Source organism: Marmota marmota, unplaced genomic scaffold (assembly GCF_001458135.2).
Source record: "Marmota marmota marmota unplaced genomic scaffold, marMar, whole genome shotgun sequence".
NCBI lineage: Eukaryota > Metazoa > Chordata > Mammalia > Rodentia > Sciuridae > Marmota > Marmota marmota.
Window position 1 is genome coordinate 8,054,736 of NW_026000261.1, and position 12,199 is coordinate 8,066,934.

The following is a 12,199-nucleotide window of genomic DNA, read 5'->3' on the forward strand; positions in this document are numbered from 1 at the left end:
CTCCTTTAGCCACACCCCACCTGCCTTCAGTTACTAAGTTAATCCAATCAGGGATTGCACTCAGGGGCACTCAACCACTGAGCCATATCCCCAGCCCTATTTTGTATTTTATTTAGAGACAGGGTATCATGGAGTTGCTTCGCACCTCACCATTGCTGAGGCTGGCTTTGAACTCACGATCCTCCTTTCTCAGCCTCCTGAGCCACTGGGATTACAGGTGTGTGTCACTGTGCCCAGCTGGAAAAACTTTTTTTTTTTTAGATATTTTTTAGTTGTAGATGGACACAATATTTTTATTTTATTAACTTACTTTATGTGGTGCTGAGGATTGAACCCAGTGCCTCACACATGTGAGGCAAGTGCACTACCACTGAGCTACAACCCCAGCCCTGGAAAAACTTTCAAACCAACAGAAAACAAGAAAAAGTTTGAGTTTAAACAAGGGGAAATAGTTCTTATAGGTATCTTTTCTCTTTATAGGGAAAAAAGTAACAAAATTCTCTAAATTTTCTCCATTGGTATATAAAACTGCTAAGTTACAATACCAGTTCACATGAATTCCGAATATAATAATCAAATTTAGTTTCTAAGTTTATTCATTTCACGGTACACAGTCAACAGGTGGCAGCACATACCATCTTAAACATAGTTCCTATCTACAAAAGATGGTTTCTGAGAAGTTGGATATAAATTGAGCTTCAGTAAATCAGATTCCATTTTATCATTTCAGGATTCCTTTATCATACTTTCTGATTTATCTGTAATAAGCAATGGCTTCTAGTTTTATTTTTGATACCTGGGATCAAACCCCCAGAACCTTAACTACTGAGCCACATCCCCAGCCCTTTTTATTTTATTTTATTTTATTTTAGAGACAAGAGTGTCACTAAGTTGCTTACAGTATTGCTAAGATACTGAGGCAGGCCTCCCAACTTGTAAGCCTCCTGCCTCAGCCTCCCAAGTTGTTGCCACAATGCCTTCTAAAATTTAAAGTTAAAATGAACTCCTTAGCCTCAGTAAGTAGTTAATAAGTACATATTTCAATGGGTCAGAGGGATGTTTCCCTTTTTTTGTGAATAATACTCATTCCTGATGCATTTCATCTATTTCAGGGGCTTTTGAATTTGTATATACATTAATTAAGGCAGGAGTGCATTCTTCCTTGCATCATTTTAAGAAGAAAAAAACCTGAAATTTGTTAATGGGTGAATGAAACAAATGTTAAAATGTAGGAGCACTCAGATGAACATATGATCCAAAGTGGATTATCTGTGAGTCATTTGTTGCCTTTCAGTATGGTGCTTACTTGCTGACTGCACATGTTCCTCCAGGGGTGGTTCATCTGTTCCTTGAACTGAAGCATATCCAGATGACGCAGTCTCACTACGATTATCCTCTTCATGGGGAGAGGCACTATTGGATGCGTCATTGGATACAGGGACTTGTAAGGAAACTGATCCATCTTCAACATCCACCTTTGGAAAGCATTTGAACAAGTTAAGATTATCAGAGTACATACTTTTCTTCATACGTCATTATAAAATTTCTTCATAAGTGATTCATTAGAACAATATTTCATAACCTTTTAACCTATAATATCTTTTGATAATTGTTATGGTTTGAGTGTGAGGCGTCCCCCAAAAGCTCACATGTGAGACAATGTGAGCGGATTCAAAGGAGAAATGATCAGGTTGTGAGAGCTTTATCAGCAAACTAATCCCTGATTGGATTAACTTAGTAACTGAAGGCAGGTGGGGTGTGGCTAAAGGAGTTGGGGCATGGCTTTGGGGTTTATATTTGTATTTGGCAAATAATATAATGGAGAGCTCTCTCTGCTTTCAGACCATCATGTAAGCTGTTTCCCTCTGCCACATTCTTCTACCATGTTGTTCTGCCTCACCTAGAGACCTGAGGAACAAAGCCTGCTGTCTATGGATTGAGACCTCTGAAACCATGAGCCCTCAAATAAACTTTTCCTCCTTTACAGTTGTTCTGGTTGGGTCCTTTTAGTTATAGCAACAACAACAACAAACACCGAACTAAAACAATAATTATAAGAAAAATCCCCCTCTTGCTGGCCCCAGTCAGAGCAGTAATTGGGTCCACCAATGGGCTGCACATCTGATGTTCATTTGAATGATCCCATCACCTCATAACATAATGCCTGATACCACATGGGCACTTAAAAATACCTATGTAACTGTATCTATATATGTATCATGCTATCCCCTAATAGAAATGAGGAGTGCTGTTATCCATGTATCTCTACAAGTTATGAAGACTTTATTGAGCTTGATTTTTATTTTACCTTAAAAAAGTTTTTTCACTTACCAAATATGAAATTATAATTTACTATCTATTACATATTTTTTTCAAATTACACATGCTCATTTAACAAATTTGGTCACTATGCAATAATATAATGGAAGCAGAAAGGAGGATGACAAGTTGTTAGTTTATATGATCATCACTTCAAATTCTGACTAAATGATAAGTCCATTTGAGTAGAGGGAGGAAGAAGGAAAATGGAGATGGTCAAAGATGCAACCTCACTCACTATCTCTATGATGTAAATATGTATAGTTTCAGGTGTAAACTATATGTCTAAAAATAATATTGTTATTTTCCTGAATGCTCATGCACATAAATAACATACTGCATAAGTTCCTTAATATAAATAGTAAAGAGTGATGTTTACCTCAATTCCCAAAGCTTTGAGAATGTCACATTTGCACATGGGGCAAGTCCTATGTTCTAACAGCCATGGGTCAACACATGTCTTATGGAAAATATGGCTAATAAGGGAGAAAATGCATAATTTAGTTAAAAGATGTAACACAACAACACTTTGCCTAACATTTATTAGCAGGCTGTAGCACAACTTTACTTAGTCTTTGAATGGATGCTTTTTTTTCTTTTAAAAATGCACTATTAATACAAAGAACAAGCCACAGAAATAAAAAATGAAATTTCTTAATATAGTACTTTTAAATATAAACCATATTATTTTAGTTTCAAAAAACTATTTTCAGTACACATTACTTGAAAATGCCTAACAACCTGAGTTAAGACTGTTCAAATGTTACACAATTGAAATTGTAAATTCTTTAATTGTAAAATGGTATAGTCGTTCTCAACAACACAGTACAAAATACTGTGTACAACATGATACTGAAGCTTTAACCAATATAATATGTTCCAAGAACACTTCTATTCAACAGCTAAAAGAAAGAGTGGTAAGAGTCTTAAGAGCAATCTTCAGGAAAGGATAATTAAAAACAAAACAAAACAAAAAAAAAACCTTGAGTGAAGACTTCTAAATTGGTGCTTATAAATCTATTTTATTTTTTATCAATGGAATTATTATAATGCATTTAAAACCAAATAATCTAGTATTGCCTTTGTGTGTGTGCATGTATGTGTGTGTAAGTGTGTGTGTGTGTATGTATGTGTGTGTGTTCTGCTGACTAATTCTCAGTTGTGTATGAAATCAGTTCAGAATAAATTGTATTGGATTGTGGAAAGCATACAATTTGACTTCTACCAATTTCAGTGTTATTTTTTTGTGGTACTGGCAATTGAACCCAGGATTGCTCTTTCACTGAATTGCATCCTCATCCCTTTATTTTATTTTGTATTTTGAGTCAGGGTCTTGCTAAATTGTCTGATGAGCCTCAAATTTATGATCCTCCCACTGAGTAGGTATGATTAGAGTGTCATTAATTTAAAAAACTCCTTTATATTTAATTGAAGATAAGTTAAACATACACACTTTCTCTGCACCAGTTAGGAAACATTCAAAATAGTTTTCCCCATCACAATCATTTTGTGAGTCAGCAATTTTTTATTGATGTTATAAAAGAACGTCAAACTTACTTGCAGGTTAAGATGCGCACCAAATCATTTGGTTTATATAATTCAATACACACAGCACAACTATCTCCATCAGGACCAATTTCCTATGAACAAATAGTTATTGTTACTCTGGTAGATAAGAGAAAATGAGTTAAACTTTGGAGTAAGATTGGACTGTCCATATAACTAGCATAACTTCTTATAAATGTAGAAGCATCTTATCACTAAGTGACTATGTAAAGTTTCAACAGGTGATTTAAATTTATTTGGGCTTAAAAAGGTAAAAAGGATAAAGTCAACAAAAAAGGGGAACAGAACAAATAAGATCATATACATTGATTTAGACTCTTTTTCCTGATTTTGGACTTCATAAAACATCATTTGCATAAGTTCTATAGCTGTTTTCCCATTTTTAAAAATTAAGGTATAGTAATTCACATACAGTCTTTTAGTATACAGTTCTGCAAGTTTTGACAAACATACACAGTCACTTACTCCCCACCACAATCAAAGTAAGAATAGTGCCATTACTCTAGCAAATTCCTCCATACCTCTTAGTAATTAATACTTTCTCTCACTTTTAGCTCCTGGAAACCACTTTCCAGTTTCTACACTTTGGGCTTTTACAGAATATCATATAAATAGAATCATGTACTATCTAGTCTTTGAGTCTTGTTTCTTTCACTTCACATAATACTTTTGAGATTATCCATGTAGCTGTATATATCCATAGGGTTCCTACATTCGTTTTATTGCAAAATGGTATTCCATGACATAGGTATGCCAAGTTTATCCATTCACCATTTGAAGGACATTCAGGTTCTTTTTAGTTTTGGGAAATTACAAAAAAAGCTGCTATGAGCAATTGTGTATAGGATTTTATGTGAAAATAGGGGTTTCTCTCCCCCTTTTTCAGTAAATATCTAGTATGGTTAAAAAAAAAAAAGCCGCTTGCATTCCTTGACTTATGGCCTCTTTCTCACATCTCTCCAGTGTCTTGCTTCCACTGTCACTTGTTCTACTGTGCTATAATAAAATCCTTCTCTTCCTCTATCTTATAAGGACACTGTGATAATATTTAGGACATCTTCATATAATGTAAAATAATATCCCTGTCTTTATTTCCTTGAGTTAATCATATCTGCAAAATCATATCTGCCACATAAGGTAACATTCACAGGTTCCAGGTATTAGGACTTAGATATCTTTGGTGGACATTATTCAGCACCAAACAACTTTTTAAAAAGCCAATACGGTTCATAAAAGGCAAAGAAAATATATTGGAAGAACATTTTGTTTGAACAATGGTTTGCTAGTATTGCTTTAAAACAAACAGCATTTTAAAATAATAAATGCACCTTGTCTCCTTGTTTCAGTGTACGTAGTTGAAGCCTTCCAATAGCTTTTTTAGCATCTGCCTTTAATTGTCTCTGTAATAAAAAAATCAGATATTAGAAAAAGTAATTTTAAAGATGCATGGTTTAAAAATGTGGAGTGTATTAACATTTATCAGGTGAATGTCAATGAACAAATGAATTTTAAAAGATAAAATTTAATTAACCATAATAAATGCCTCATTTATCTGTTATCAAGCAGCATTTTTCAAATTATTGAAACTATTTTACTTATTACATTTTCCTATTTTCTTAAATAGTGTCTTTGGGATGGTGATGATAAAGCTACATGTCCCTATTCCAAATGGATTCAGATGCTATAAATTTCCAAATCATTTTTCGTGTTTTAAAGTGCAGAGTACCTTAAAGTAAATATTTTCCAATTTTTCCCTCATTTTTTTTTTTTTTTGGGTACCGAAGATTGAACCCAGGGGTGCTCAACCACTGAGCCATATCCCCAACCCTTTTTGATATTTTATTTAGAGACAGGGTCTCATTGAGTTGCTAAGTGCCTTGCTAATTTTCTGAGGCTGGGTTTGAACTGGCAATCCTCCTGCCTAAGCCTCCTGAGCCACTGGGATTACAGGTGTGTGCCACCATGCCTGGCTCCACATTTTTATTGGTACATTATAGTTGTACATAATGGTGGGATTTGTTGTTACATATTCCTACATGCACACAATAGCTGTGGATCAAGGACAGCTGGTGCAGAGATACAATGTTCATGCAAATCCCAGTGATCCTGCTCAGGTATAGGTCAAGGTTCTGTTCCTCAAGTGATCCCTTTCTTTTTTTCCCACATTTTATTGGTACATTGTATAGTAGTGGATTCATTGTTACATAACATTACATTATATGCACATAATACAATTTGGCCAGTATCATTCCCTAGTATGTCTCCTTTCCCTCCTCACCTCCCACTGCTGTTCCCTTTCCTCTACAGATCTCCCTTTGATTTTGATGAGATTCCTGCCCTCCCTTTCTTTTCCTTTTTCTCTGTAGTTTCCACATATGAGAGAAAACATACAACCCTTGACCTTCTGAGTTTGGCTTATTTTGCTTAACATAATGTTCTCAATTCCTAGCCATTTTTCTGCAAATGACATAATTTCATTTTTATTTATGCCTGAATAAAACTCCATTGTGGAATTTTTGTTTGTTTAAGTACTGGGGATTTAGCCCAGGGGTGATTTACTATTGAATTACATCTCCAGCCATTTTTATTTTTTGAGACAGGGTCTCACTAAGTTGCTTAGGGCCTAAGTTGCTGAGGCTGGCTTTGAACTTGCAATCCTCCTGCCTTAGCCTCCTGAGTCACTGGGATTACAGGCATGCACTGCCATGCTCAATTCTACTCTGTGTATATACCACATTTTGTCTCTCCATTCATTCATTCAACTTCAGCTGGTTCATAGTTTGGCTAATGTGAATTGTGCTGTTATAAACATGGTTATACATGTGTCACTATAGTATGATGACTTTAATTCTTTAGGATAAGTACTGAGGAGTGGTATAGCTGGGTCATGTGGTGGTTCTATGCCTAGTCTTTTGAGGAAACTCTATACTGATTTGCATAATGTTTGTACTAATTTACAATCCCACTGACAGTGTAAAAGTGTTCCTTTTTCTCCACATCTCCTCCAGAATTTATTTCCAAGTCCTTTTTTGAAATGCAACATATTTGGTGGAAAGTGCATAGGAATTTAATTCAAATGGACCTTGATTAAAAATCTGATTTTGTCACTTACTCAATGAGTAATTCTAGACATTTCACTTAATACTTTCACCTTATTTACTTGAAAATATTTGGTTTAAGGGGAAAATGCTGTTTATAACCTCTATTGCCTAGTAAGGAGGATGGATTCTGAGAATAGCCACCTTTGTTTCACTGGGCACAAATCTAGAAACATTTGGAAATTCAAAGTCAAGTCCAAGGCTCACTTAGAGAACTCACACTAAAAACTTATGCATCATTGAATCAGAAGTGAATTTGGGGTATGGGAGGAATAAAAAAGGTGAGGAAAATATTATGAATAGAGAGGAATCATTGAGAGATTGTCATATGTGGGGTAAACTGTCCAAATGAAAAAAAATATCCCAGGTAATATAAGATAATTAGTATTAATATGGTGTACTGTTGCAAAGAAATCCTTCCCTTCCTTTCCTAAAATCTACTGTATACAAAAATGCCTCAAGTGAATATATGTGTAAACTGAACTAGAGCTTAGGCTTCACAGCTGGGTGGATGCTGTGTGGAATATAAAAATAGTATGTTCAGAATGGCAAGATGATAAGCAATCTTTCTATTTTAAACTGTAAAAAGAAAAAAAAAAACTTAACAGAAATTTAGCAAAAAGTAAGTGCTCAGAACCAGAGGTCATTGTAAGAATGTAAGCTTCTTCCTTATGCCCCTATAAAAATCCCCCTCCCTACCAGGGTCACCAACTGACATCTAGGTTACATGAAAATTAGAGGTAATGCAAGTAGAGTATCTAATATAATGCCTATGATATAGCAGATGTTCAATAAAATGTTTATTAAATGAAAATATAAGCTACCATTCATAAGTAAGCATTAATGGGTACTTGTAATATGTCTATACATATTTTTAGCAATCATATTTTGGAAGGGGATAGTCCATAGTCCAGGTAGATAAGGAAACTCCTTAATGCCCAAACCTGTCTCCTATATAATATATATCATTTTGTGAAAGGTATTTGGCTTAAAGCTAAGGAAATTACTAGCCAAACTATTTCCTTACTGTCACAGGAATAGCAGCAACCTCTTAAATTGTTACCTGAGCAGCAAGTAGAGCTAGGTTCTAAGTAGAAAAGAGGTGCTAATGAAAGCCCTTTCACTCCCATTTTGGGACTTCATTGTGAGTTTAAAAGGGGTTTCTATGATGGGTCTTTTTTTGGCACAAGTATCTTCCGTTCTGTTTTTGTTGCTTGCATTATAAATAAATAATAGAGGAATGGTGAATGGAGGACACTTAGGATCTTCAGATCACCTAGGAAACATTTATTGTGACAGATAAGAAAACTGAAGCCTAAAGGGGAAAAATGTCTTGATTAAAATATCAGAGTTGGTGGGGCTGGAATTGTGGCTCAGTGGTAGAGCACTCACCTAGCATGTGTGAGGCACTGGGTTCGATCCTTAGCACCACATATAAATAAAGGTATTGTGTGCAACTACAACTAAAAAATAAATAAATATTTAATAAAATAAAATATGAGAGTTGGTTACTGTCAGCCCCACTGAAGCTGAGAGTTACATAAAGGAACCCACCTGTGGCTTGGTGTAGGAAGCTACTACTTCTAATACTTCCTTATATTTATACAGTTGATATTTTAAAATCATTTTTATATCCATTACTTCATTTATTCCTTATGACAATCCCCTAAAGGAGGTAAGAATCTCATTTAAAGATAAGCAACTAGGCTGGATGTGGTGGTGTACACCTGTAATCCCAGTGGCTCAGGAGGCTGAGGCAGGAGGACTGCAAGTTCAAGGCCAGACTCAGCAGTTTAGTGAGCCCTAAGCAACTAAGTGAAACCCCATTTCAAAATAAAAAGGGCTGGGGATATAGCTCAGTGCTTAAGTGCCCCTAGGTTCAATCCCTGGTGTGCGCGCGCACACACACACACACACACACACACAGCAACTAGAAGCTTGGAAAAGTAAAATAACTTGTCCAAAAGGGCATGTAGTGATAAAGTAAGGATGGTCCAAAATACACAAATCAATAAATGTAATACATCACATAAATAGAACCAAGGACAAAAATCATATGACCATCTCAATATATGTAGTAAAGATCCTCAACAAAATTCAACACCCCTTAATGATGAACACCCTGAAGAAAATATGAATAGAAGGAACTTACCTCAACATCATAAAGTCTTTATATGACAAACCCCAAACCAACACCAAACTGAATAAGGAAAACCTGAAAGTATTTCCTCTAATCAGGATCAAGGAAAGGATGTCTACTCTCACCACTCCTATTCAATGTAGTTCTTGAAACTAGCCAGAGCAATCAGGCAAGAGAAGGACAGTAAAAGGGATATAAACAGAAAAACAAGTCATCTTTGTTTGCTAATTACATGACCCTATATCTAAAATACCCCAAATACTCCACCAGAAGACTTTTAGAGCTGATAAACAAATTCAGCAAAGTAAAAAGATTCAAGACAAACATATAAAAATCAATAATTTACCTACACTACAATAATGAATCTACTGAGAAAGAAATCAGGAAAACTATCCCATTCTCAATAACCTCAAAAAACGAAATACTTGGATGTTAACCAATGGGGTAAAAGACTTCTATAATGAAAATTACAGAACTCTGAAGAAAGAAATTGTAGAAGACACTAGAATGTTGAAAGACATCCCAAACTCTTGGATACGCAGAATTAATACTGTTAAAATTGCCATATTATCAAAAGCGTTCTACAGAGTCAATGTAATGCCCACCAATATAGGTATTCTGCACAGAAGTAGAAAAAACAATCTTAAAATTTATGTGGAAGAACCAAATATGCAGAATAGCAAAAGCAATGCTGAGCTAAAAGAGCAATGCTTAATCACAGCATCTGATTTCAAATTATAGTACAGGGCTTGGGTAGGGACTCAGAGGTAGAGCGTTTGCCTAGCATGTTTGAGGTAGTGGGTTCGATCCTCAGCACCACATAAACATAAAATAAAGATATTGGGTCCACCTATAATTAAAAAGTAAATATTTAAAAAAAAATTATAGTACAGAGCCATAGGAACAACAACAACAACAAAAAAGAGCAAGGTACTGGCAAAAAAAAAACCAAAAAAAAAAAAAAAACCCCAAAAAAACAGACAAATAGACCAATAGAACAGAATAAAAACAAATCTCCATAGCTATAATGATCCGATTGTTGATAAAGCTGCCAAAAACACATTGGAGAAAAGATAGCCTCTTTAACAAATGGTGCTGGGAAAACTGGAAAACCACATGTAGAAGATCCCTATCTCTCACTCTGCATAAAAGTCAACTCAAAATGGATCAAAGATCTAAGTACAAAACTGGAAACTTTGCAACTGTTAGAAAAATAGGGTAAACACTTCAACATATAGGCATAGCTAACCACTTCCTCAATAAGATTCCTATAGCTCAGGAGATAAAATAATCAACAAATGAGATAATGAGAGGTCATCAAATTAAATAGCTTCTGCATAACAAAGGAAACAATTAACAGTGAGGAGACAACAGATAGAATGGGAAAAAATACTTTTTTTTTTTTGTACTGGGGAATGAACCCAGGATCACTTTCCCACTGAGTTATATCCTCAATCCTTTCTATTTTTTCTTTTGAGACAGGGTCTTATTAAGTTGCTGAGGCTGGCCTTGAACTTGCTATCCACCTGCCTCAGCCTCCTGAGCCAGAGGGATTACAGAAATGCACCAATGCATCCAGCAGAGAGAAAAATCTTTGTCAGCTTCCAACAAAGGATTAAAAACCAGGATGTATAAAGAAATCAAAGAGCTCAACATTATAAAAGCAAGTAACACAATAAATAAATGGGAAAAAGAACTCAACAGATAGTTCTCTAAAGGGGAAATACAAATAGCCAACAATTATATGAAAAATGTATGACTTTCTTAGCAATCAGGGAAATGCAAATAAAAACTACACTGAGATTTCATCTCATTCTTGTTAGAATGACAGTCATCAAGAATATAAATAAAAACACATGCTGTGAGGATGCAGGAAAAAAGGAACTCTTATATACTGTTTAAGGGAATGTAAATCAGTAGAACCACTATGAAAATTGGTATGGAGATTTCTCTAAAAGTTAAAAAAATAGATCTACCCTATGATCAAGCTATACCATTCTTTGGTATTTGTCCAAGAGAAATGTCAGCATACTTTAGAGATACATGCATACCCACAATTATTGCAGCACAGTTCACAATGATCAAATTGTTGAATCAGCCAAGCCGTCCATCAACAGCTGAATGCATAAAGAAAATGTGAGATAGATACATATAGATATGTAATGGAATTTTATTCAGCCATAAAGAAGAATGAAATTATGACATTTGGAGGAAAATGGATGTAACTGGAGACCATAATTTTGAACTAAGTAAGTTAGACTCAGAAAAGTATCATCTCTTTTTTCTCATATGTAAAAGCAGAACAAAAAAAAAAATCAAGAACAAAAAGAAACTCCAAGATATCAAAAGGAAGAACAGTAGGATAGAGGGAGAAGAATAGGGTAGGAAAGATATTGGGGAGTGAAACTGATCAAATTATGTTTTGTTTTTTCTAGTACTGGGATTGAACCCAGTGGTACTTTACCATGAGCTACATCCCCAGCCTTATTTATTTATTTATGTTACCAGGGATTGAACCCAGGGGTGCTGATCCACATCCCCAGCCCTTTTAAAAAAATATTTTGTTTACAGACAGGGTCTCACTAAGTTGCTTATGGCCTCACTAAACTGCTGAAGCTGGCTTTGAACTCATAATCCTCCTGCCTCAGCCTGCTGACCTGCTGGAATTACAAACATGCACCACTGCACCTGGCTTTTTTGTTTGTTTGTTTGTTTTGTTTTGTTTTGAGACAGGGTCTTGTTAAGTTGCTTAGGGCTTTACTAAGTTGCTGAGGCTGGCATCAATCTTAAAATTCTCTTGCCTCAGCTTCCAAAGTTACTAGGTTTATAGGCATAAGACATTATACCCAGCTCAAATTGTTTTTATCCATTACAAATATGCCTCAATGAAGTCCACTATTCTGTACAATTAATATGCACCAATAATAGGAAAAAACCTAATAATTAAAAAGGGCATGCAGACTTTAAATTATATAACTGGTAGTGGAACTCTGATCTTTATATTCTAAGAGTCCATTACAATCTAACTATCCAAAATTCAGCTATCTTTTGATGTTTTACCAGTTTTTTTTTGGGG

The 12,199-nt window shown here is 35.1% G+C and overlaps 1 protein-coding gene across 2 annotated transcripts in view; it reads right to left on the reverse strand.

The window, feature by feature from the left end:
• The window catches only part of Rnf128 (ring finger protein 128), a 94,815-nt gene that overhangs the window by 3,537 nt on the left and 79,079 nt on the right, over positions 1-12,199 (reverse strand). For both annotated transcript variants that reach the window (XM_048796944.1, XM_015497938.2), the window contains exons 3-6: positions 5,214-5,285; positions 3,877-3,959; positions 2,699-2,795; positions 1,307-1,475 (exon numbers count right to left, since the gene is read on the reverse strand). In XM_048796944.1, the coding sequence (XP_048652901.1) occupies positions 1,307-1,475; positions 2,699-2,795; positions 3,877-3,959; positions 5,214-5,285 (421 nt within the window). The remainder of the gene's footprint in view (positions 1-1,306; positions 1,476-2,698; positions 2,796-3,876; positions 3,960-5,213; positions 5,286-12,199) is intronic.